Source organism: Vigna unguiculata, chromosome 7 (genome assembly GCF_004118075.2).
Source record: "Vigna unguiculata cultivar IT97K-499-35 chromosome 7, ASM411807v1, whole genome shotgun sequence".
Taxonomy (NCBI): domain Eukaryota; kingdom Viridiplantae; phylum Streptophyta; class Magnoliopsida; order Fabales; family Fabaceae; genus Vigna; species Vigna unguiculata.
In genome coordinates, this window is record NC_040285.1 from 25,107,937 (window position 1) to 25,134,893 (window position 26,957).

The 26,957-nt window shown below is 31.9% G+C and overlaps 3 protein-coding genes across 3 annotated transcripts; all 3 read right to left on the reverse strand.

The window, feature by feature from the left end:
- Positions 1 to 3,064: 3,064 nt before the first annotated feature.
- LOC114189970 lies at positions 3,065 to 7,204 on the reverse strand. Its single transcript, XM_028078701.1, has 5 exons — positions 6,735 to 7,204; positions 6,503 to 6,561; positions 4,674 to 6,386; positions 4,295 to 4,373; positions 3,065 to 3,874 (listed from the first exon to the last, which is right to left on the reverse strand). Exons 1-5 carry the CDS (start codon positions 6,835 to 6,837, stop codon positions 3,195 to 3,197), a joined length of 2,634 nt encoding a protein of 877 aa, XP_027934502.1. The 5' UTR covers positions 6,838 to 7,204; the 3' UTR covers positions 3,065 to 3,194.
- Positions 7,205 to 14,925: 7,721 nt separating this feature from the next.
- Positions 14,926 to 21,123, reverse strand: LOC114190758 (ATP-dependent DNA helicase Q-like 1). The gene is made up of 10 exons (XM_028079764.1): positions 20,872 to 21,123; positions 20,441 to 20,763; positions 19,327 to 19,587; positions 18,868 to 19,031; positions 18,612 to 18,708; positions 18,470 to 18,513; positions 16,791 to 16,905; positions 16,350 to 16,703; positions 15,535 to 15,759; positions 14,926 to 15,283 (listed from the first exon to the last, which is right to left on the reverse strand). The coding sequence occupies exons 1-10, from the start codon at positions 21,002 to 21,004 to the stop codon at positions 15,173 to 15,175; spliced, it is 1,827 nt and encodes a 608-aa protein (XP_027935565.1). The 5' UTR covers positions 21,005 to 21,123; the 3' UTR covers positions 14,926 to 15,172.
- Positions 21,124 to 25,415: 4,292 nt separating this feature from the next.
- On the reverse strand, positions 25,416 to 26,122 carry LOC114189512. The gene has a single exon (XM_028078096.1). It carries the CDS (start codon positions 26,015 to 26,017, stop codon positions 25,658 to 25,660), a length of 360 nt encoding a protein of 119 aa, XP_027933897.1. The 5' UTR covers positions 26,018 to 26,122; the 3' UTR covers positions 25,416 to 25,657.
- Positions 26,123 to 26,957: the final 835 nt, after the last annotated feature.

Genomic DNA, 26,957 nt, shown 5'->3' on the forward strand with positions numbered 1-26,957 from the left:
ACACAAAAAATGGGGATTAGTGGTATATTTAGATCAATGTAACCCAAAATGTATTTATTTACAAAAATAAGGTAAAATTGAGGATTAAGTAGGTTAAAAGCTTTGGAAGAGATGATTTTGCTAATGAAATATAGCTTGGATAATGGTAAAAATTAACATTATCAACCGACCAAACTTTGTGAGAGTTAAGGAATGATGAAAGAAAAGAAAAAAAGAAATTAAATAAAAATGTAGTAGAAGAGTTTTGATTCCAAACGAAAAAAATAAAACTTGATTGAAAAGGATATTTCTGATTATAGAAGGATGGGGCAAAAGGATTGATCGCGAAAGATTTCTTGTTCTTATTAGAAAATCATGATTGGATCCACATATGTTTGGTAAAAAGAAAGAAAAAATCTTTTTCTTTGAGAATAATAAAAAGGAAAGTGTTCAATTGGAGTATGAAAACGTGATTAAACTGGTCATAGTTACTCTTCGAAACAAAATTGAAGAACTGGAGAGATTCTCAATATTATGTAAAATCCTAAGATCTTACAATTTTACAATTTAAATATCAATTTTGATTACCTTGTTACTTGTTACTTGTTACATCTATTGTGTCACAACTATTGAGTCACTATTAAATTACTATTAATGACATATTACATTTATTGTTTTACTCTCTCTCTATATATATATAAAATGTAAATGGTGTATTGAAAATCTCTCATCCACTAAAAATAAAAAGACATTATAATTTATAAGTAAGTTCTTCATGTTATAAATTGATTTTAATTGGATTTAAAGTCTAGTTATTAAAATCAAGATTATTTGAATTCCAAATTGATTGACTTCAACTTCTTTTTCTTTTGACAACCCTAATATAATAATATCAGTAGATTTGTTGTAAGTAGTAGAGTATGTGATGGAATTGGACATGCAAGTAGTTTTCAGTTTCAATAGTTTTGGACTGTGGTCATGAACGAACTATGCATTGTGATTAATGGCAATAGGGACAGATTAATATCAGAGTTGATGAATGTAAGTGGGTTTGATGTGAGAAGGATATGTTGATGGCAGATCTGAGAAGATGGAAGGAAGGAGAAAGGTAACAGAAAGACAAGGAAATAAGAAAGAAACCACATGCCATGTTTTGTTGTAATAAATGGTTTGAGGTTACAAATAGATTGATTGTTGTGTTATGACATGTGTAGTGCGTTGACAATGCAGGCAAAAATCACACAATAAAATTCACGAAACAGTGTGGAATCCCATTCTCTTCTCAACAACTGCATCGACTTCAAAAAGTCAAGACCACTTTTTCTCTCTCACCACCTCACTCAGAGAGGACCCATGTGCGCACCAATAACAACCTCCTCCATTTTCATTACAATCCAAAAACTATTATTTTCTCTCTTTAATGCCTTCAATTTTCTTTGAATTCACCCGTCTTTCTTTTCCTCCATGGCCCACTGTTCAACGCATTCATGCTTCAGGTCTATGATGGGTTAACTCGTTTCAGTTATCGTTTATGACCTCATTACTGTACATTGCTTGTGTACATCACAAAGAAAAACAAAACTACTCAACCTGGTCCTTTTGGATTTTTAACATGCACGTACTCTCCTCACCTCAAGATATAAACTAGAAATTAATGAATAATTCAATAATAATCTAACAACAGATGTAAGAATAAGTCCAACAAATAAGAAATTCTCAATAGACATAAGAAACAACAAATCTTGTTAAAATAAATTTTAATTCATAACTCTTATGCCATGTTAAGAAGTAAATTTAAGTCTAACTCAATTTCACAACATTGATTTATAAGATGAAGTTTACACCTACTTATAAACTCACCTGATCTCTGATAAATGTGAGACTTCCAACGACATATTATCATTTTAGTTTAATTTTCTCTTGTGTTGTAGATATTTGCTGAATAACCAGGAGCATATCAGAGGTAAGAGAACACCCAAAAAAAAAATGCAGAAACACTACTACAGACAGTACTAAAATAAATTGAACCATGGTTGGCGACCCTCTTATCAGGAGTATCAAAGCATATATATAGAGATAGATCATTCTAAGTATGTGAAAACAGTGGTAATGGGCAAGCATAACGGTAAACACAAGGGGACAATCATTTGAGCTTGATGTGTCATGGCTGCAACCCTACTGTCTCAAGTCTATGCAAACATTTCCACGGAAGCTGTTCAATTCAATGCATTTATAATTGAGATTATTGTGTCTGTTTTGAATTTCAAGCTCATCATATATTTTGTTTACGTTCATGACAATATAATTTGACCAAGTTTTTTTTTTTTTCAAGTCCTATAAAACATTTATCTTTACTTTTCAAGTTATATCAAACTTTTAATTTCATCTGACGAGGTGTTTTAATGTTGACATTGTCAAAAGTTTATCAAAATTACTTTGTCAAAAAATAATTTATACTTCAAGACACTTTCCTGTTAGTTTTTGTGTATTTGAGATAATCGACATTTATACATATACATATATAATATGTGTAAACTTGCTCAAATTATTTATTCAGGGTTTATGCGTTAATCATAAATAAGTTAAAAACAATGCAATTTGAAACCAATGTGTATCCTTTTCTAAAAGACCAATATAGTCTACATTACTTTTTGTTATTCATATATAGCAGAATGTTTTTTCTCTTTCACTTTCTGGCACAGAACATTATTTACTTCCTCTCTCTTTTAACATTGGTGTAAAATTTGTTGTAAAAGTGACATTAGTCAATCTAAATTCTTAATTCAAGAAATAACTCTTATAATTTGTTGTGCTTACAAAGAAATTTGTCTCAAAGTGATGAGAGTTTTTTAGATTTTCCTTTCTAACGATATTTTGTTTGCAGTAGAGAACAAACAAGTGCTAAAGAAAATGAAAAAGTATCAAGTTTTCATGTAATATTGCTAACTTGAAGATTTATTTTAACGTCAAGCATTGTGTTTTTTTTAAAGGACAAAAATTTGAGACAAGGTAGAATAATACACTATTAGACCTTTTAACTATTAAGATAAATTCTACCAGTCAATAAGTAGAAAAATAATGAGTATCCAATGAAAGATCCTACATGGAAATTTTGATGGTATGATTGTTTACAATGATAGAAAACTATTACAAAGCCTACCATGTGATTATGTATACATACATTGTGAAAAAGGTTAATGTAAGCCGTTGAGGAATTAAAACTGCAAGAAATCAGAAACCAATTCGTTAATCAAACATGTCACAATATCAAACTCAAGTTCTGAACCCTCTTCAGATGCTTCAGTGTCAAAGTCAAGCCATCTACCCCATGGTGTACTCATGTCCTTGCAAACTAGTTCCTCAACCACTAATTCTTCCATGTTCCTAAGGTTCAACATTTCCTTGTACAAATCTTCAGCTAAAGAGCTCTTCTTCTGAACTGAAGCCACCCATTTAGGCATTGCTTTGCAGCTTCCAACAAAAACTTGTCTACATCTTAACTCTAAGCATTCACTCACAGTGTCAAATATAGCCTTTCTTTCGATCTTAGAGTACTTTTCATAGTTTTCTGCCACAGTGCTCTTAGTCTCCAACAGATCAAAGAGATTTGGCATTATGATCTTATCTGTCTCACCCATTACAAATTTTTCTGTCATCAGCTCTGCACTGTTGAGTATATACTTTACGTATTCAAATTCCACGTTCCATGATGATCTTGTAAACTGGACTGAATTTGACATTATACTTGATTGTTCAATGGCAACCATGTCATCTCCCATCACTATGGAAGAGCTTTGCTCAGACCATTCGGCCTCGTTTTCAAATGGCAGAGATTCGTTCATTGGAGAAAAATCAGATACCTCTTCATCTTGCATGGAAGAATAAACTGTGCTGCCTAAAAAGAGAGTAAATACGAATGGATATGTTAATATTTTATGAGCCTGTGCAATTGTGCTGAGGAACCCAAAAAGTTTCTAACAGTTATTTTTTCAGGACCTAAACTTGATGAATTATCTTCATAATACATGCATGGCAAGCTGGATGTTAGACATTCAATTGAAACTGTAATAAAGATTCCATTGTAAAGAAAATTTGGCCTGTAATTTAGAATTTTCTGCAATATCTGCATAGTTTCATTGCCACATCTAGCTTAGTGACAGTTCTAATAACTCCTCTCCCTGCTTGAAGATTCATAAACTTAATGCAGTATTCAATTATAAATCTATAAGAAAGTGAAGGCTACTGGTTTTTCTTTTAGATTTGGATAAAAATATGTTCAAGGAAGTGCAAAAAATAAAAAATACTAAGGCCTTACCATATGCACTATCTAAGTAACTTTCATTTCTGCTTTCGCTGTTGCTGCTGCAGCTAGGCCCTTCTATTGATTCTGATGTCTGCACAAGGGAAGAGTAATTGATTGGTATATTAGTATACGGTTCTTTTCAGTTCATACTTCAAAAAATATCAAATATTTAATTAAACTTGAATATAGGAATAACTTAATAGTGTGCAGATCGTATCAGACAAACCCCCATATCATCCTCCTTCCCTACCAAAACCCTAAAATACATTCCCTTTGACAATTGATGGCAGGTAGTTACCGAGGATAACATACTAATATTTCACAATTCAAAAATGGAAAACAAAAAATCCATAATGGATGAAACTGACAGTATAAAAGAAATGAAAGAGACCTGTGGTTGCTGATTCATACTAAGCACCATGTTATCACTTGACAAACAAATGTCATGCCTGTCCAATTTATTACTACCCAGGTTGGGATGAAAACTTCTGTCTCCCAAACCAGCAGAAGACCATTCTGTGATCAGAGAGCATTGAGTTGGGTTAATTCTAGATGTCAATTCTTGCAGCTTTCTCTCCAAAAGGACACTTAAAGCCTCACCATCTATTACATGTAACCTGGGAGGAGATAATGATGATTTTCCGGGATTGAGCATATCATTATTGCTACAAGAATTGACATCAGTTTTGTTCCTTGTTCCCACCATTTTCTCAATGGAGGACTGTAACTCAGGCCTTTTTCTTCTCAAAGGAGATGTAAATGTAAATGAAATCACACCATTGCTTCCTTTCATACTAAATGCATCCTGGTTAATACTTCCGTCAGTTGTAATATTGCATTTTATGGACTTGTTTTTATAATTATTAGCCGCAGTATCAGTGCCTCTTGCATCATTGTCAACATCTCTATTCCTATAGTTTTTCTTTTGGGAAATGCTCTTTCTTTTGGAAACTGATTTGGGAGCACCTGTTACCCTTGTGTCTGACCGTTTGGGCTCAGTGTTGGCTTTTGCAACACCCCTTTTTGTGGTCTTCTTTGCTCTAGTTGAACTCTCCGAAGAAAAAATTTGTGTTGGCTTATGAGAATATGCCTTGGAAGCCGGGTTACCTTTGGTGATTTCACTACACAGTTTTTGGTTATTCTTCCCAAGCACATTACTTTTCTGGTCTATACAAGCTTTCTGCTGAATGACTCTGGCTCGGTCTATACTTCGTTTCTTCTGGCTCCGAGACAACTGGTTTGATTTTATATCAATATGTTCCTTCTGCTTCACACATCCCCTATTACCATTCAAAGTCAATTCATCACAGTTCTGAACATTGGTTCTAGATGGAACTGCAAGTGAAGCAGATTTTCTTTTGCTTGGCAACCGGCAAGAACTGTTTTTTTCTGAATCTCTTGAACCTGTTAAACTTGGAGTAGATTTACATAAACTATTTCTCCTCTCACTAGGCTTGCCATTCAGAGGGTTAGCAGTGTGTTTACCTGTGAACTTGGACTCATGTTGGGAAGCTTCCAATTTCTCTTTCAGCTCAAGAATTCTTAAGGGTACAGATGAAGCTCCAGCTGAAGACATTCTGTTCCTCTTACATGGCTGGGGACTAACCTCAATTATTTTGGCAGCTGCCTCCATAACTTGAGCTGCATGCTTAGGTTGCATATAACCAGGGCTCTTGATAGGAGACAAATGTTTGTTGTGAGTAACTGGAATGGTTTTGGCAGACCTTGGAGGCAACATTTCAGTCTGAAATCTTTTCATGGCTGGATTTCTCTCTTTTGATTCCATGACACTCCAAGAAGACTTCACCGACTTAAGTCCCATGTTTATGGAATCCACATTACAACAATCCTCAACCGTTGAGTGAAGAGCGTCATCCTCATCAGGAGTATGAGAAGATCCAAGAGAGTTGGAGCCATATAAGGAAGTGGATAATGAAGAGTTTTCAGAAACATTTGAAACTGGCAGTGAATCCAAACCCATGAGTCTGGCTAGTAACCCTGGAGCTTTAGTGTGACACCCTTCATCACTACTAATTGATATGGCACAATCAAAATCAGAACTTGCATTATCACTAGGATTTGCTCCATTCTCATTCACTTTCATCTGATACAATTGCAACAACCAAAAAAGATAAACCGTATCATGAAATAAGGGCAGAAAAAACAAAAACAGAAGTTACGAAAAACTCTTGGACTGTGAAAGGCTGAACAAATTCACACCTTATTGACCTCTGACTTTGGCAAGTTGTCCACGTTTTCCTTTCGTTGCTTTGAAATTTCTACAGTACATGTAGCATAAATGTTAAGAACAGGCCCATCAGACTCACTTCACTCCATAGAATACTAATGATTGAAAAAGGTACACAACATTTTGCACAAAGCAAGCAAGACAGAAGTGCAACAAATAAGAACAATAAATACATATATACAAGAGACCGTCGTCGATAATTACCAGGCAACATAGGATCGTCAGAAAGCTGCTTCTTTTGATATTTACCATTCCAGTCAAAGAAGCTAAGAAAGCTTCCCTTGAAACGTCTTCTGTGAATCTCCATTACAATGTTTGCTGTATGAAACAATGAGATCCTCCTATTGACAGTTACTTTCTCTCAAGAACCCAAATCTGAAGAAAAAACAAAGTCCATCATCTGAAGAAGAACCCCATTTCAAAGTGTCGTTCTTGCAACCAGAAAACACATCGTGTGTCCTAAAGCTGGAGTCTTTTTGAAAAGGGGCCCTTGAAAACAGAAGTTATGGGTCATTATCACCAATCTCTCCCAACAAAGAAACCACTCACAGAACAATGCTTAGGCTCTATTTTCCATCGGTCTCAACACTATGAGCTATCACTATTGTCTCTGTCTCTGAAAAGAAACAGTTACTAGTTTGCGTGTGGTATTAATTTGCAAAGACCAGACAGAAAGAAAGGCCCAGACTCATAAAACGGGTGTCTCGTGGGGCTAAAATAAATAAAAGCTAAGTCAAAGACATGGACTGAACTATAAATATTTTATTATTATCTTTTCTTTTCCTCTACCCATAAATCACTCCTTTTTAAATATTTTTTATTCACTCATTTCTTAATTAACGCCTTACAGATCACTCTAACAAACTAATTCAACATTTACGTGTAAATAAATACCACATGAACTCTTAAATAAGAAATAGAATATGCAACTTGGTTCAATTAGAAAATGTTAACAAACTTTAATATCGAAACAAAAATTTCTTTATACATGTTATAATCGAGGGTTAAGTATGGTTTTAATCTTTGAACTTTGATCTAAAATTAAAATTTGTTTTATCTAAAACTTTGATATATTATTATCTTAATCTTTAAAAATGAATAAATATAGTTCTTTTAATTTAACTGATTTTTTTTTGGAAGTGTTAAAACATATTTTTTAACTGATATCGAACGAAAAATGTGTTAAACAATATCAACAACTTCAATATTAACATGAGTTAAAAAAATTATATTCATTCATTTATTTTTAAAGTTTATGATAAGAATGTATCGAAAACTAAAAACATATTTGAGCCTGTAATTAATTAAGTAAATCACTCCAATAAATTCATGCCATTTATATACTTAACTAAACTGGTCAGTGAACTATACGTTAATAGAAGTTTTCCATATGCACAAAGTGCGATAGACGCTAATCACTAGACAATCTATATAACAAACTATAAACAACATTAATCAACATTAATGAACTTTTTTAATTAACTAATGATGTCTAAGTTGAGAGAAAAAAATATGCTACCTAACTTTTAAAACTGAATTTTTCAATCTTAGAAAATTTATGCTGATAGCTAAAGATGTATTGAGAAACTAAAGATTCCTAGCAATACTTGTGTAAAAAAATAAAAATAAAAATAAAAAAACTGAATCTCTAATAGAAAGTGTAAACTATTTTTAAGAGATACCAAAAGATAATATAGCTGTACAGTTGACTTTATTTGAATATTTCTGAACTTAAACTCCTGAACTTTAATAATTTATTTAGATACAGTAAGTATTTATTTATTCATGATTATTCCTTGTATTTAATAATGAAATTCTCAAATCTCCTGTGAGTCCCACCAATCTCACATTCACGAGTATATATTATTATAATTATTATTAATACTGATAAAATTTGTGGGTGAAAATGCCATGTATTAATAATGCACGTGAGTGACACCAGAATATAATTTATTGATCAACTATGATCCTGGAACCTCAAGGTGAGTTGCAAGTTTCTAAAACTCAGCGAGATTCAGAAACCAATTTAATTTCTACCTAATCTGTATAAATACTATCAGGTGAATGTGTATAATTGTTTGTAGTCACTTTAATTTCCACTACAAATATTTAACTATTTCTCTAATATTACTTCGAATAACTTTTATTGCTTATTATGAATTTTAAAAAGGAGTGTTGGATTAGGTAATATATTTCATGCTTATAAAATTTTGATCTTGTAAGCAGATTTACACCTTTTCATTTCATAAAGAAAATGAGATTGTTCAAGTTTGATAGTGTCTCCATTAACTTTATAAAACTTCCACTTCATATTAAAACAAATTTAGTAAAAAAACTATTTAAGAGTAAGAATAGCATTTAATTTAATTTAATAAAAATGTTATCGGATAGGATAGTTCCCTTTTATCAACATTCAACTAACATGAAACCATTATTTTCAATTTTGTCATGTTTAATCAACCTAGTTAAATTTAAGTTCCAAGATTTTATGAGTATTCTTCATTAGAATTACAAAATAGGTTCAATTCAATGTTATCTACAGCGGATAACGTAACGGCGATCCAAATTTTTTTTATAAAGTTATAACAGAAACTATAACAGATTATAACAGATTATGATGAAAATATTTCGATAAAAGAATATAATACTCATATATAATATTAATGTAAAAATAATTATATATGTCTAAAAATGTTAAGGCGACGGTGGCTGCTTGTGGAAGTAACTTGGTCAAAGCCAAAACAGATGAGAGGTCGAGTATATTACTAGGCAGCAGTGAGAGGTAAATTCAGAGGTCGAAGTAAGGGTAGGGATGTAAAAGAAATTCGTTTCCGCGAATATATATATATATATATATATATATATATATATATATATATTTAAAATATTCTTATTATTTTATCAAGTATAATAATATTTTTTATTTTTACGGTTGATTTATTTGAAAACATATCGACTATGAAATATTTCTAAAAAAAATAAAAATAACTCTTAGGCATTTTTTTATCGAAAATACTCTAACTTTGTCAAAACATTTATAAATCAAATATTTGGATAAACCACTCTTCTTTATCTGTTGCATATTTGGATAAATTAACTAATTTTAAATCGTCCCTACATATGAATTCTACGTATGAATTGATGTTTATTTGTGGATTTTTTTGTATTTTTAAATATATATTATATTAAAATATATTTAAGTATACATTATATTAAAATATATTTAGGGGTTGAGGAAAAAAAATAATAACAATTTTTAAGTTTATAATTAAATTGTGAATAAAACCAACGTGAAAAAATATTCATGAGCTTAAAAAGTCAACATATATGTAAGAATGTAAAGAGTAGATTTATTAAAAATATAAAGAATATAGCATGTGAAATAAAAAATATAGAGTAGATTTATTAAAAATATAAAAGATATAACATGTGAAAAAAACTATAGAGTAAATTTTCTAAAATAAACGATATACTATGCAAAAATATGTAAAGTATATTCATTATAAATACAAATTAGTGTATAAAAATTTTGGTATAACATTTATTGTTAGATTCATATAATTAGTGTATCGACATATTTGTCTAATATCTAATGCTAGACTCGTTTAATCAGTATCTAATACTAGACTTGTCTAATATGTTTGGACAAACTTGTCTGATGGGTATTGCACGACACGTCTAATAAGAAAATGGATAAAGTTGTCTAATGTTTATTAATAAACTTAACAATATGTGTATAAACAAACTCGTCTAATATATGTTACTATACTCATTTAATTAATATATGTACAAATTCATCTAATGTGTGTTGCAATACTCATTTTGACAAACTCATCTAATGTGCATTCTTAGACTCGTTTAGTTAATGCATAGAATGACTTGTTTTATGTTGTATGCACAAAATACTTGTATGATTAGTGCATGAATAAACAATTTAATGTGTATTGCTAATCTCGTATAATTAGTGTATGAGCATACTCGTCTAATGTATATTGCAAAATTTATCTAACCAGTGAATGTACATACTCGTCTAATGTGTAATAGACTCATATAATATGTGTATGAAAAAGCTTGTCTAATGTGTATTATTAGATACATGTAATATTTTTTGCTATACTTGTCGAATAAGTGTATGGAAATACTTGTCCAATGTGTATTCCTAGACTCGTTTAATCAATGCATCAACAAACTCTTGTAATATGTACTGCTAGACTTGTCTCATAATTATATGGACACACTTGTATAATGTGTACTATTAGACTCGACTAACTAGTGTTGTTCAAACTTGTGTAATGTATATTGCAAGACTCGTTTAATCAATGAATGGACAAACTCCTCTAACATGTATTAATAGACTTGTTTAATCTGTGTATGAAAAGACTTGTCTTTATTGTATTTTTCTAAACTCGTCTTATCAATGTATGGACAAACTGGTCTGGTGTTTGTTGATAGACTCGTATAATCAGTGTATGAACAAACTTGTCTAATGAGTATTCTTAGACTCATCTAATCAATGTATTGAATGACTCATCTAATGATTTTTTTCTAAACTCGTTTAATTAGGGTGTGGACAAAGTTGTCTAATCAGTGTTTGTTTAGACTTTTCTAAAGTGTATTGCAAGACTCGTCAAATTAGTTAATAGACAAACTCGTTGTATTAATAGACTTGTCTAATGTATATTGATAAGGTCATTTTATTGGTGTTGTTGGTAGACTCGTCTAATCAGTGTTTTGGCATACTCATCTAATGAATATTTCTATACTCATGTAATCAATGTATGAAATTTATTGGTTAATGATTTTTGCTATAATTGTCTACTGATTGTATAGAAAAACTTGTTTAATGTGTATTGTTAGACTTGTTTAATCCGTGCATCAATAGACTCGTTTACTTTTTTTAATATATTTGTTTAACAAATAGATGGAATGACTCGTCTAATTTTTGCTATACTCGTCTAATTAGTATACGAAGATACTCATCTAATGTATATTGCTAGACTTGTCTAATGTTTTTTGTTATACTACTCTAGTCATGTGTGGAGGGATTAGTCTAATGTCGTTTAATAATTTTTGTTGTATTCATTTAATTAATGAACTAGAATGACTTGTTTAAATTTCTTTTCTATACTCTCTAATTAATATGTGGATAACTCGTTTAATGTATATTGCTAGACTTGTCTACATTTTTTCTATATTCATGTGATCAGTGTATGGACAAATTATCTTAAACTCGTCTAATTTTTTTAATACTAATCTAGTGCGTGTTTCTAGCCTAAAATATAATTTTTCTAAATATAATTTTATTAAATGACTAAGTAATTGAAAATCATAAAAAGAAAAAAAAATAGTATATAAAAAAATTGATACTTTAAATATAGGTCATTTTTTAAATTGTGTTAGTTGTATGAATAAATTAATATTTTGGTATATAAAAATTTGTAATATTAAAATTTAGTTTATAATTTAAATATAAGTTAATCTTTAATAATTTATTAAATATCAATTAATTAAAATTTATAAAAAGATAAAAGTAAGAACAAAGAAATAATATAGAAAAATTAATTTTAAGAAAATAAATGAATAGAAAAATAACTTCCATATGACAGAAAAATAAATACAAATAAAAAAAATTAAAATATGAAATAACTTTAAATCTAACTTTTACACTTGTCACTGAATAAAATAATAATAAAGTAAATTTCTTAATATCATAGATAATAATCAGTGATTATTAAGAGTCACCCTTTTATTATTTTTGCTTAACAGTATTATTTGTTTTACCAGCTCCGTTTCCGAATTATTTACCAAGCAAAAATAAGATGACGAAAGATTTGTATATTTGTAATTTTCCTTCGTCACTTTTGCAATGCGAAGACAAAGTTTTACTTTTACTTCAAATTCTTTTATATTTTTCTTATATTAAATAATTTAAATTATTTTTTTATCATATTTTTCTCTTTAGCCTTTTTATATACTTTTTTCACTAGAAATAATTAAAAAAAAATATTCTGATCACTTTTTCACTCTTTTAGTTTTAATTTTCAAAATAATCAAGGTGAACTGAATTAATATCCTTTTAAAGTTAACAAAACAGTTAATAAGAAGTTAAATTTTACAAATTAGTTAATAAAAATGTAAGGTTTACATATATATGAATTTGAAGTATGAGATTGAGTCTCGTACTTACGTTTTAGTATAAGATCTGTTAATTTTTTAACCTCTATGCGAATGGGCTTTTCACACTTTTTTACTACTTTAGGTTTATCTTGTTTTGTTAAAATTGTGACTTGCTTTCCAAAATGTTGAGATCTCTAGTGGAAAATAAGAAATTATTCTCTTGATGTAACTTTCTCCTCTTATTTGTTATATAATTTCGAAATATTTATCTGAGACTTCTTTCATATTTTTAAAAAGTTTGCACAATATAGTGTGTATAAATTCTTAAAAGAACTATGTTGTTGGTGTGCTAAGCCCTTAATATTCTATTACGAGCATATTTACATTTCACATATCATACAACTTATGGTACGTTGGTTTGGGAAGACAAAATAGTATAGTAAGGACAATTAGTTTCTTAGGTAAATGTAAAACTTACACGAAATAAAGTTAGTATATAAATAAATGTAAATTTATAAATTAGTTTTGTATTATTGAGTTAGATTTTTTTTATTTATAACTTCAGAATTATTCAAAGTCCATTAGCATTAAAAATCCTACATTAATTTAACTTAAAATTATTGACCAATATGTCAAGTGTCTTGTCATCTCATGCTTATAAGGAGCTTTCTATACTTATATGTAGCGATAGATGAGAGTTTATTTGAGGGTGAAACTGGTAAAAAAATAAACGCAAGTAGTTAAGACGTCATTCTAAAAATTTGTTTCTTGTTATATAAAAAGACACCTAAGAGTACAATATCGGGACTAATTAGGAATACATTGCATGTGCTTTAATTTAATATATAGTCCTATAATTCACCTTTAGACTATGATTTATCATTTTTGCGCTACATTCACGGATTCATATTTCATAACCTACATTCACTAAAACTCTGCATCGTACCATGTTAATAAGATATCAAAATATTTGGTCGAGTGCTTTTATTAGATACAAGTGGACTCCATACTAAATGCACCACGGTCACATGTCAATCGGTAAAAAACGGTAGGTTATGCAGTTGAACTCAAAGGATGCACATATTTCTATGTGATGATGTGCAATAAAATTTTGTAGTAAAAAATTAGCCCAATCCTAGTCAATATGAATAATATGAATGAGCTAATCTTTCCACGTGACTAGTGGAAGAAACTTCTATAAATGCACTTGTATTATCCAAATAACTTATAATATTTTAATTAAAAAATCACAAAATATTTAGATAGTTATTGTTTATTATATCTCAAATCATATTGTTCATTACACATCTCAGTCTTTTATCTTAATTATATAACTCAGTGTACAAGTAACTGCACAGATAAAATATTGCATGTGCATCATATTAGAATGTTTAATGAAACATACTGATTTTGACAATGCAATCAAGGTTAAACCTCTTCCACTCCTCTGGAGATAAATCATCTTAACTGCAAATTTGATTTATCATTAAAGTTTTCATAAGCAGTTACTTGTATCATTATTATCCGAGATGTTTCGGCCTTATCCATGTAGTACTTTAACAAGTATCACCTCGGAAAAGCAATTACCTAAACTTGCATCTTCAAGGATCAAACAAAACAAACACTAGTTGACTTATAATCACCAAAGTTATATACTAACTCAGTTTACAAACTATCACAAGATGGATTATGGTTTCTCCCATCATTTATGCTATTACATAAACTTGTTATGCAGTGGTTATGATTTATACAATTGGCAGAGTCATTTATACGAGGACTTAAATTTATCTTTTATGGTGCATCACGATAAAATCCATTTCGCTCAATGAACTTCTATATCATTGGTGCCCCAACAGTTAAAATTGAATGCATGCACTTATTCGAGAAAGTGAAAGGGACTTCAATATGTACTCGATGTCTACAAGTTATCAATCAACATCATAACCGGACCCAGAAGATTGTATGGTGGATTCTTGAGATCAGAAGTTAAACGCAATTGATATGAACAAACAGTATTGTTGAGAATCATTATTTTTCGGCGTTTAATGAAAATCAGATATCAAAATTATAAAAATGTATAACTCTATCAGTCTATTAGCATAACGGTTCCCAAAAGCATCCCATATTAACTGAGAAAATATTTAATTTGAAGCATCATTACGGAGAGGAGGACCAGCTGGGTAAAGCCGTATCCAGTTCTTGTACTTCAAAGAACCAATACTACTTCTAGACCAATAATATTATGACCGAAAAAGGTTCTATAGAACGCCATTTCCAGTTTTGCATAATTATGATTTACGTGCAAATCTAATTAATCAATTTTTTTTCCTTCAAAATTTTGGTACATCTTGGGTCGACATCTTTCTTTCTATTGATCTGAAAAATAATGAAAAAGATATTTCGACTTTTCCACTGGTAAGCCCTAAGAAAAATTTTCTGAAGGACAAAAATGCAATAGGAACTGCTCCAGATAGTCCATAGAGTTTGTTAGAGCGTACCAGACTTGACATTGATGGTACAGCAATTCATAATACAGTCTTGAGACAGTTATCACAGGGGCTAGATCCATACTTGCAGGATTTTCTATCAAAAGATTCCCCGAAGTGTTTGAGTAAAGTTTGTCTCCGGCATTCAACCTAACCATCCAAACAAATACAAAACATAAAAGTCTTGTGAATAAACGCCTTTCTTTACAGGCCCGTTTGCTATTTCCCTTAAAAACACGGTGAGCAATATATGGATGATTTTTAGATGAAAATTTATACCCAAAACTCACACCTTACTATTTTAAACCACATTTTCAAAAATGGACAAGAGATGTGAAAGAGAAAAGTAAAAAAATAAAAATAAAAAAAATAGAGGTTGACATGCAAAGGAGCTTGATTACCTTTATTTCACAGTAATCTTGCATCTTTTTGGCTTGAACCATTGCTGTCTTAAAATTTTCCTTTTTATATCCCTGACCATTTCTTAGCATGCATACAACTCTGCTAAAATCCTTCTTTTGGTAAAGAGCAATGCAAACTGAAGGAAGATTATCTCTTCCAGCCCTTCCAGATTCTTGATAATAGCTTTCAATTGATTTTGACATTGTATTGTGGATGACAAAGCGCTGAAAGCATGACAAAATGAAAATTTGAGTAACAAAATCTGTAAATCTAAGATACCAGTAAGGTAGTCTTTCAGTTAGAACTAATCCCTATATTTTCAAGTGGATATATTTGCCCTGGCCAAGCATTCAAATGCTACACTAACGTAAGTATGTTACATTTAAGTTTATAAGGCAGGTTCGTAAATGGATCCGTAGATTTTGGGGGTATACTTTCAACTTGCACTTGGAAAGTATGGATAAAATTATCTTATGATCACTAGGAATTTGAATAATTGTTGGAGTATCACTTTTATTAGTTAACTCAATCAACAAAAAAGGCCTTGAAAAAAACTTCAAAAGTACGGAGTTTTTGGTAATGCTGTGGATTTTCAAAAAGATTGGTCCCAGTCATTTCTTAGTCATCTGACTGGTGATAAGTAGCATATCATTGATAGATCATTTCATTTATATATCGATTATCAAGAAACGGAATTAAGTACAGGGAAGGGTGCACTATATTTTTTAAAAGTGTAGTATTCCTAAACAAAGTTGATCGTAGAATTTTGAATTATCACAGCATAATCATAATTTTAAAATGTAGCTCAACTTACAACATCAGGTTTGTCTATCCCCATTCCAAAAGCAATAGTTGCACACACAATATCGACCTCCCCGTCATGCCATTTCTTTTGAACAGCTATTCTCTGCCGGGCAGCCAAGCCAGCATGGTAATACACTGTTTTGATCTTGCATTTCTCATTTAAAAATTTAGAGACCTCAACACATTCACTTTTTGAAAGGCAGTAAACAATTCCACACTGATTCCTGAAGCGATCAATTAGTAGCTGACCAAGCTGCTTTAGTGGTTCCTTTGTTTTACCAATCACTTCATACTTCAAATTTGGTCTGTCAAAGCTTCTTTCAAGAACGAGTGCATGAGGAATTCTTAGAGCATTTAATATGTCCTGAAAAATAAAAACTATTTAAAGGTGAAAAAGGGGCGAAAAAACTCAATAGAAATGTTCATCATAGTGACTTGATACTCTGATTACCTCACGAACTGCATGGGTTGCAGTGGCAGTCAATGCCATGACGGGTACATCTGGAAACTTTTGCTTTAGAGATCCCAATCCCCGATAATCAGGCCGGAAATCATGTCCCCATTGGCTGAAAAGCATGATGTTCAATTTGATAGTAATGACTGAATGGTGGATAATTTGGTATCTCTTATAACAACAAAACTACATAGCTCTAATAAGTCCATCCCCTGTTTTAGCATACCTTGTTACGCTAGCAGTTTTAAGTTCTGCTTGCACACCAAAGCTAGAGTTTGACCCATTTTGCTCATCTTACTTGAAAGCTACGAGTTATAATTAAAACCTTAAAAGATATTGTAAAAGCTGTTTAGTATGCTTATAGTTTTCTTAGCTTAAACATATATAAATGTTTCCCAACTAATTTCAGGTATAAACTTACCACCATCATAGATTCCAATTCCATACAACCTGACCCTTTGTGTTAACCAAGACCCACAGTGCCAACTCTGCCAAATTGGAACTCAAAGGGTCTCAGTGATTTTTGGAGAATGGAATGCTCTTGAAGCACTAGGGTTTGTGCTATTGCATTTTTTTACCACGTTATATGGGTTTTTTTTAGCTTAGGCCTGATTCTTAAGCATCCCAAGCGTGATACATCCTTTGGAGGTTTAAGAATTGGTGAGGGATAAAGTTCATCAAGTGCAGTCATCTCTTGATCAGTGAATATAGAAAAGGTGACAAATAGTGAAAAATCAAAATTTTTTAATTGGGGACAGAATCTCTTGTGTCATCTCTCCCGTAAACCCTATCTTTTCCAATTCTTGCATTTAATTGTGAGAATTGATTGTGTGTGTCATTGTCTTGACCTTTTTTTATTGATTGAATTATGAATTACCTCTGGATCTTGATATTATTGAATAAAATTGACATTGTTCTTGTGATATTGGCTGCACGGTGAACATACAGATTGCCTCATTTCATTCATTTTACTCCATGTAAGCAGGTCATTGTACAGAGTTAGTCATTACACATTAGAAATTTGCATTAGAGCGTATATCGTACAAACCCCCACGCAAATAGATTGAACGATCTAACCTAAAAAGGAGAGAATAATTGAGTTCTTCAATTCACTCTCCTCATATCATTTTCACCAAAACATTTTGTGATCTCTCTATTTCGAAGTGTGTTTGTTATTGCCTACAGTATCAATCTGTTCATATTTCATTCGATTTGTCTTCTTAATTGGCACCATGATAGCTTAACTTAAAAAGACATTTCCTGAATAATAATACTTCATTAATAGCTAAATTTTGGGGCTTGTTCATATTGTGTGATCATTATGTCATATATGAGCTCATATAGCGCAGTACAGCTTCAAGCATGTGTGATCAATGGTAATGTTATGTCTCAAAGTTCCATACAATTGTGATAGATTCTATATTATAAAACCAAATGTTTTTGAGATCTTACATGGTATTAAAGTCTATAGTCCATCTAAAGTTCCATACAATTGGCTGACATGTGAAAGGAAGGTGTTGGAAAATCACATATCATCTGCCTCATTTATTGGGGTCAACTAAATATCTATCGGACAATTTCATTTGATATCAATTGGTTTTATGATAGAAACTAATATAGTAGTTATTGATGAAAAACAATTATTAGGCTTGTACACAAAAAAGAACAAGGCGTACCTAACACAGTGTGCCTCATCAATAACAAAACCTGCTAGTTGTCCCTGGGATTCAAGAGGGAACACCAAGAAATAAACTTCAAAATCTACTGCTCTGCCACAAGGGTTTCAAAAAAAATGTACTTAAATCAAGAACACTTTACCTTCCGATGCATGCATTTCAAAATCTCCAGAAACGATTGGTTGCCAGCAATTCTCTCAGGTGTCACATATAAAAGTTTGCATGATGGTTTGTCTTTTCTGGATACAAAAAGACTAATGTAAGAAAATTTTAAACATTAAAATAAGCAGTAACATGCAAGAATTTTTTCGAAAGGAAGTATACTATAATACTGTATAATACATTATTCATGGCTAAATTATCAGAGAGATAAGAATAGACAAAGAAGTGAACTTCACCTTAGTTCTTGGAGCACAGCTGTGGCCTGGGAAGCAGTTTGTTGGGAATTTAAGAAAGTAGCAGGTATTCCAAACTTGAGGTTTAGTGTTATTATCTGATCCTGAATGAGTGAGAGTAATGGAGATACAACCACCGTGACACCTGGTTGAAGAGTTGCTGGAAGCTGTAAGTACAAAATACAGCAAAAATGTCAGAAGCACATAAACTATATGGTGACAGATAATAGTATTTATAAATCAATAATGGAGTCTCTGGGTAGAAATTATAGTTTGGAAAACCCCTTTAATAATGAATAAAAGAGGGACAGTCAAGATACACAATTATTTGACACATTCTAGATCTTTAGCACTTTTTAGCAAATAGTTCTTCAGAATAATAACCATCATCCATATTAAGTGATTTAAAGAATATCACCAAATAATAAACTTACAGAAAGGGAGGTACAAGAAATAACTGACCTGATAGCAAAGAGATTTACCACCCCCAGTAGGCATAAGAATAAAGGAATCTTGCTTTGCCAAAGCTACTTTACATGCCCGATGCTGCAATGGTCGAAATGTACTATTACCAAAGATAACAACATTGGCCAATTCAATATCATCTAGAGCTTGCAATTCTTCATAAGTGAGAGTACCGCTTTTATCCCATGATGCAAAGGAGGATTGCATTTTGCTGGAAGTTGATGAAAGAGAGCCTTGAGTGATGCCACTTCTGCAATCCTACAACAAATATTAATTATTTCGGTATAATCTCAACATGGTATCAGTCTTATATACCAGTAAATGTAGCTAACAAAAAAGAAAATACAATAGAACTAAGAATAATAAGAACTTTTACCAACTATTATTGCCATCCAAATGATCAACTAGTTTAGAACCATGTAATACTTTAAATAGACCAACTATGCAAGAAGGGTAGGTGAAAAACTTATATGTTTTGGGAACAACCATCAAAGAAACTCTCCTAGCAATTTTTTATTAGTGTTAAATTGGGTTTGAGTTACATCATTTCCTGTTCACCTCATTTCATTTTATCCCAGACTGTTTAACAATCTTTGTGCTTGGTTTTGCCTTTTAAAGAAGAAAAACATTTAAGCATTAGAGTATATATGCAGATCAACCATGATTTTCAGGTCCATGTCAATGCATTTTCCTCACTTATAAAAGCATGGAATAGCTTTAATCTGTTCGTAAAGATTTGAATTAATCAGTATCACGTCTACACATCACTGTGATACAGTTTTAGAAAAGCTCATTTGTCATCCCTCTTCCAGTTTTTTTTTTTTAATTTCTTAAGCGTCAGTCTTCATTCCCTGTCCACTATATTTTTTAATCCACTGTTATGCCTGTCCACATCCAAATCGCACATATTCAACACTCTGTTGAACTGTGCGTCAAAACTTACAATGTGTATTATTTGTTTTCTTTTATTTTCTGAAAGGCTCTTACAATTACAAAATAAATAGTAAATAATATTGATATCACCGGTAGGATTAAGAAAATAAAACTCTGCAATTTGTAAATATTTGAGCAAATAAAAAACACTAAAGATAAAATATAATTATTGTATTACCACAGATTTTCCCCTCGGAACACTACAGTGCATATCCTCATCGTCACTCGAATCCAACTCCACTACCTTAGCGCGGCGTCTGCGTTTCTGCGGTTGAGGCGAGTCGTCAACAACATTAATGAAGCTTCTCGAAGCGTCGTCGTTATCCGCATCGGCACCCGGAGCAACGGTTTTGTCAAGCACGTGCGTCAAGGTTCCGCACGCTTGTGATTCCATTTCCTGAAGGTCATCCCAATCTTCGGTGGCCTGCATCGACTCCGCTAGAGTCGCGATAAAATCGTCGCCGCAGTGCTCGACGGTGATGAAATCGCAACCGTCTTCTCCTGAAAAAGAAAAAGGAAGCAAGTTCAGTTAATAGCGTTGCATTGCACTGAATTGTATTGCAGGGGATTTGAAAGGCAAGCGAATTGAAGTGTATGTGTCGTATGCACCGTAGAGATCGATGAGACGGTGGAGGCATTTGTTAGCAGAGGATTCGTCGAAACCGAAATCGAGTGCTAAACTGATTAAGCGAGCTTTCTCTAACTCCAGATCTTGGTTCTTCTTCCTGCTACAGCTACCCATTTCGGTTCCCGCGCTTTTTCGTCTTTCAATTCAAATTAGCCCTCTGACGCTTCTGTTATGCTCCCAGGGTTAAGAGAGAGGGTTGGGTTGGCAGCGCGCACTTTGCTGCTGGCTTAGACAGTTAAACGAAGTCGTATTGTTGTTATACTTAAGGCAATTTCCTAAGGATCTTGGATATGCATAAGGAGTTGTTTTGCTTTGTATTTTCTATCCCTTATTTTACTTCTTTAATTATCAATACTATTTTTCTTCTATTTATAATTTCAAATTAGGTTTAAATACTTTTTTGTCCTCATTTTTGTAGTGTTTGTTGCAAATAGTCTTCATTTTGACAGAATGTTTAAAATGATTCTCATGTTTACAGAATGTTTAAAATGATCCTCATTTTCACGATTTGTGTTTTATTTGGTCCTTTTCTGTAACACCGTTTAAATCATTAACGGAGCATTGTACAGGTGGCACGGTTTGTATTAGGGTGTTACGTGTATTGTACAGGTGTGGTAATTAGATATTTGGGGATAAATAAATGACCTAGGGTTTTGGTAAGGAATGATGAATATCCCTTGCTGCCATGATATTGCAGCAATGAATTTCATCAATGTCAATGCTGAGGACTTCACACCAATCTGCTTCAGGAGATCCATCTTTCCAGTCAATGGTGAAGTCTTATGGGAAAGAACTCCCTACCCTGACGTCCATCCACCACATTAGAGGATCTTACCAAGAAGACCCAAGAAAAAAAGAAGGTTGGAAGGAAGACCCAAGAAAAAAAGAAGGTTGGAAGAGTGGGAGTTGGGTAAGGATAACACACAAATCAGCAAAGGAGGTCATAGAAAAAAATGTAGCATATGCTGTCAGATTGGACATAACAGGAACAATTGCCCAGATAAGTCTGTGGATGAACAGACTGCAACACCTGCTGAGACTGCACCAGATGCCCAAACTATTGAGAATGCACCAACTGCTGAAAGTGCTGAGAATGCACCAACTGCTGAAACTCAAACAACTCAACCACCAAGAAATGAAGTGGAGAGTTAAGCAGCACCACTACCAACACCAGAAGAACAACCATCTCAGCAGTTTAGAATGAAATTACAGATTAGGACGAGGCCATGATAGTAGCTACAAACGTCTTAGTTATTTTTTTGAATTTCTGATGTAGAATTTTTTATTGATGTACTGCATTTTGACTTTCCTTAAACTTCGTTCAATTTCACTTTTGCCAAACATTGATGTAGTGCATTTTGATGAGGATGAATTAACGTTATGAATTTAACTTCTTCCAAACTTAGATCAATTTAATTTCTCCCAAGCTTATATCAATATCACTTACTTTAATGTTCAGATTAAGATGTCATTTTGAACATGTTGGGACTAATATTAACATAATCAAACTAATTCATTTATTCATTTAACAATAGTACAAAACAGATTGGACTTTAAAAGATTACACACAATAATAGTACGAATAATACAATAACAAAACAAATGAACCCTATTAATAATTGCAGCTTCTTCTCAGCAACCTTCAAAGACTTCTCCAAATCATTAATCTGCCTCATTTGTGTCATGATGATGATGACATCCTTTTCATCAACACCACCATTTGAAAAAATTGTAGCCCACATTATTGGAACCACCACTCTGTAAATCAATAAACACACAAATAAAAACAAAGTGTACCTAAAATTTTCTACCAATATTATTTGGAGTTCTTGTCATCCTCAAAGCTGACATGACATCTCTCTGCAGCTACAAATCGGGGTTATTCCATTTCTCGTTGAACCACCAATAGTGCACGAAGTGATACAATACGGTTGCCTCCAATGATTACAACCAGAGGTAAAGGAAGAAGATTGGGACCGTAACATACCTATATAATGGGATTGCAGGAAGAAGAAGATTGCAGCAACACCAATTGGGAATGAAGGAACAAGATTGTCAAAACTCACCAACTGTCCAAACATTCCTTACCAAAACCCTAACTCACTTATTTATTCCCCAACTATCTAATTACCACACCTGTACAGTACAGTACATGTAACACACCCTAATACAAACCGTGCCACCTGTACAATGCTCCGTTAATAATTTACTAAGAAAATGAGGACGACCAAAAAGGTATTTAAGCCTTCAAATTATTTACATAAAGGTATAATAGTTACCGTTATCACTTCTTTCATTTATTTCAAAATATAAATGTACATATTTCTCTTATTTTACTATTAATGTGTAAAACGAATATAAAATAAAAAACAAATATACTTTTTATATCCTTGTACTAATGTTAATTAAAAATTGAATTTATAACTGAAAAGTACTGTGAGAAGATTAAAACAAATTAGTAAAATCTATTTCTATTTCGTCTACACATTTTTTTTTCAATTTTATTTTTTAAATAATTGTTATTTTAAATTAAAATAATTATATTTCTATTTTTATCTTTTACATGACAGTTAATTAAAATATAATTATTTTTTAAATTAAATTTTTTTATTATTCTTTTATTCTTTTAAATACTATTTATTTAAATTTAATTATTTTCTTTAAATTAAATTATATATTTACAATAAAAAAAACATGACAATAGTAATATTTTTAATGTTGTTAGACCAAACAATTTGTTTAAAGTGCTCTCACCTCGTAATAAGTTGATTAACAAAAGATATACCATTAATATTTGAATAATGAAAAATTACAAATGTCGATTAAAAAAACATCTCTATATTAAAATTTTAATTATTTTAAATATAGTGGTATTGTTATTTAATTATAAAGGACTTTGAAAGGTGAATTTGTTAAATTTTGTAATATATATCTTAAAAGCATCGTTCTAATCGTGATTTCTGATCAGTATCATATATATAAAATCTAAACTACTGTAAATATGTTTTCCGTGCACTACCACGCCAAAAAAAGTTAATAATCCTAAATTACTTTTTGTTAAATTATAAAACATAGTCTAATGTATTTATTATTATAAAATATGTGAAAAAAATTAATGGGAAATTCTAATATTACATTACAAATCTCTTAGTATATAAATGAAACTATAATTGTCCTTATAACAAATCGTTATATATAATTTTGTATAGGACAAATAAGTATTAAATGCGTCAAAGATTATTATGTATTAATCACTTTGGAACATATTGTCCTAATTTTGGATGTTATCATGTGACTCCTTGACCCTTGCATCACCTTTGACAAAAACAACCTAAATGATCATTGATTCATTGCTCTTCTCCTTCCGACTTGTTGAAGACTTTTGTAATGGTTTGTTTGTTGCCCTTAGTCTTAGTTTGTCTCTTTGTTCTTTGGTTGTTGTTGGAGTTCCTTCATCTTTTGGTTTTTCTGCATTCTTCTATTCTTGTCGTGGTCACTTTCTCCACTAGTATTATCTCTGCATTCTTTTTAGGGTAACATATATTCCAGTACATGTTCTCCGTTGCTTAGTTGGTTATTTCTAAAGAATTTATATATTATTACAGTATGTCCCTACTTTCAGTAGCCCACGTGTACTTACTTGTCTCATTTTGTTATATTGTTTTGCAGACATTATTTTTTATTAACTTGTTTTATGTGATACATGTCACGGTACTTTTAAGCTTTGGATTGGATAAAGATAATAGAAAGAGAATAACATTGTTACATTTATTAATTTATGTTTCTTCCATGTGACAGAAAATTTCTTCTGCATCTACAAATCACTGTCTAAATATGACCCTATTTCTATGATTTCATATTGCCCAATAATGGATATCCACACTCCCTTCCAAATTGTGTTTTGTTTCTCATTTAATTCGAACAAATATAAGTGTTAGAAATGTATTTGTGCTTGGTTATGATTCATCGATGTCGTTCTCATCCACTTGTCACACATCTCTCATGATAGGAATGATGGGGAAAACAACAACAAACAATATATCAGAGAATGCAGCGGATATAATTTCTCCTAACTTGCAAGAATCTATAAAGAACAATAATCAAAGAGCAACAATAATAAATCACCAAAAGCACAAATAAAGACACCAAGATTTTTAACGTGTAAAACCCCTCAAATCAAGGGTAAAAACCACGAGTCGTCCAGACCAAAGAAATACCTTCACTATGATCAACAAGAGTACAAAAGAGTCTCAATCAATAGCACAAATTAGTGCCAACACCCAACCAACTAACAAAGCAACAAAGCTTTCAAAATAGAGAAGAACAAGAGAGGAAAACCTATAATATCACTGCTGCAGTGCGAAATTAATATCTCCCAACTCAGACATTGTATCAAAGATCCGACCGGTCAGAATGAAGAGCAATGAGTTCCGAACCTGCTGTAAAAATTTCAGCCCGATCCAACGGTGAACGAATCCGCAGCGCCGATTCTACTGTGACAGCTCTGTGAAAAACGTGAACAGAATTTTCCCTCTACCTCTCCCTCTATGTGTTAGGGCTTTCAGTGTGTTCTGACTCTATTGTTCTGCCTCTCTCTTTATTTTATAGTCCCCTCTCCACTAGGTTAAATGAGACATGGGCTTTTCAAGATTTGGGTCTTTTCTCCACATAGAAAGGGAGCTCAATACCCAACAAGGAAGGAGGACGAAGAGTAGTCCCTTAGTATTAAACCTACCTAGGTGACGCAAGATAAAGACGAATGCATTATTAGACCAAAGTAGCAACAACCTTCTTGCATGTGAACTTAAAGGTGTGAAATCCCTCCTTGAGTGAGGACTTGACCTTGCCTTCAACTTCATAATGCTTGTATTTGGCCACTCTGCGCTTTCTCTTAGCTTCTTGATCATCCCACTCTGGTTTCTGGGGAGGTGATCTACTCCAACTACTTTTTCGTTCTTTCCTTACATTAGATTCTCCATGAAGAGAACCACGAGGAGATGCTCTCTCTGTGCTCCTTTCCATCCTCATTTGGTTTTCATGTATGTTTCTCACTTCCTTTGTATGTTGCTCGATATCTGTCTTCACCGCATTCAATGATGAAGCCATTGAGTGCTTCATAAGTGCCATCTATTATCTGATTCTACGATGTGAGTCTCCGAATTCTATTGCTATGCCTCTCTATCTCCCCCTCTCTACATGAAGTGTTAAATGGAGAGAGAGAGGATAGTAGAATTCAAGAGACTTGAAATGTTGGGATTTGCAATTCGTATATATTAATTTGAATTTGGTAAAGAAGGATTGAGATGAATGGAGGAAGTCATCCCTAGCTCCGATAACAGTGGAAGACCACGCACTCTAAATTTAGCCAAGTTCGTCATCTCAACCACAACATATAAGTTATCTTATAAGAAACTAAAAATATAGGTTTCATCGAGCCTATTTTGGGCATCACTTTAAAACCCGTAATTGTGCTTAGCCAATATAACCCGTAAAAAATGAAAACTTAAATTTTATATAATTTAATTTTAGATAATATATATATATATATATATAATTTATTTTTATAAAAAGGAAAACAGTTTCATAAAAAATACCATTTTGTGACACAAAATTCTTATGATTCATATAAAAAAGAGTGGAACCTTTTACTTCATCCTTGTAACAAAAAAAAAAACATTTTGTAGTTCTAGAACTAAGTTTAAGTTTTGTCCGTTGAACACCATTGGAAGCAGGAAAGGCCATGCAACAAACAAACTTTTATATGAGAGAAATGTGGTATGACATTATAATATATTTGATATGGTGATTTATCACGTAATAGTGGAGTACGAGCTCTATTGATTAAATGACCAGAGTGCTTAATAGCATATGATAAAAAGCAAATAGACAATTGAGATTGAAAAATCAGTGCACATGTAACATTCAAAATATGTTGATATATGGGTTCAACAATATTATTTTGCTATGGTGTTTTCACACAATTAGTTTGACGAACAATCACTTTTATATTAAATAAATCAGTTATAAGGAACTCAAGGTCGTTGTCACTTCTTAATACTTTTAAATG

What these genes read in the sequence shown, in the direction of transcription:
- LOC114189970 (XM_028078701.1), bottom strand. Translation starts at nt 6,837, where the DNA reads ATGGAGATTCACAGAAGACGTTTCAAGGGAAGCTTTCTTAGCTTCTTT. An exon ending in TGACGATCCTATGTTGCCTG is followed by an intron (nt 6,562 to 6,734) that starts GTAATTATCGAC and finishes CATGTACTGTAG; the next exon opens with AAATTTCAAAGCAACGAAAG. An exon ending in TTACTTAGATAGTGCATATG is followed by an intron (nt 3,875 to 4,294) that starts GTAAGGCCTTAG and finishes CTCTCTTTTTAG; the next exon opens with GCAGCACAGTTTATTCTTCC.
- LOC114190758 (XM_028079764.1), bottom strand. Translation starts at nt 21,004, where the DNA reads ATGGGTAGCTGTAGCAGGAAGAAGAACCAAGATCTGGAGTTAGAGAAA. An exon ending in CCGTCTCATCGATCTCTACG is followed by an intron (nt 20,764 to 20,871) that starts GTGCATACGACA and finishes TTTCTTTTTCAG; the next exon opens with GAGAAGACGGTTGCGATTTC. An exon ending in TTCCGAGGGGAAAATCTGTG is followed by an intron (nt 19,588 to 20,440) that starts GTAATACAATAA and finishes TATTTGTTGTAG; the next exon opens with GATTGCAGAAGTGGCATCAC.
- LOC114189512 (XM_028078096.1), bottom strand. Translation starts at nt 26,017, where the DNA reads ATGGCACTTATGAAGCACTCAATGGCTTCATCATTGAATGCGGTGAAG.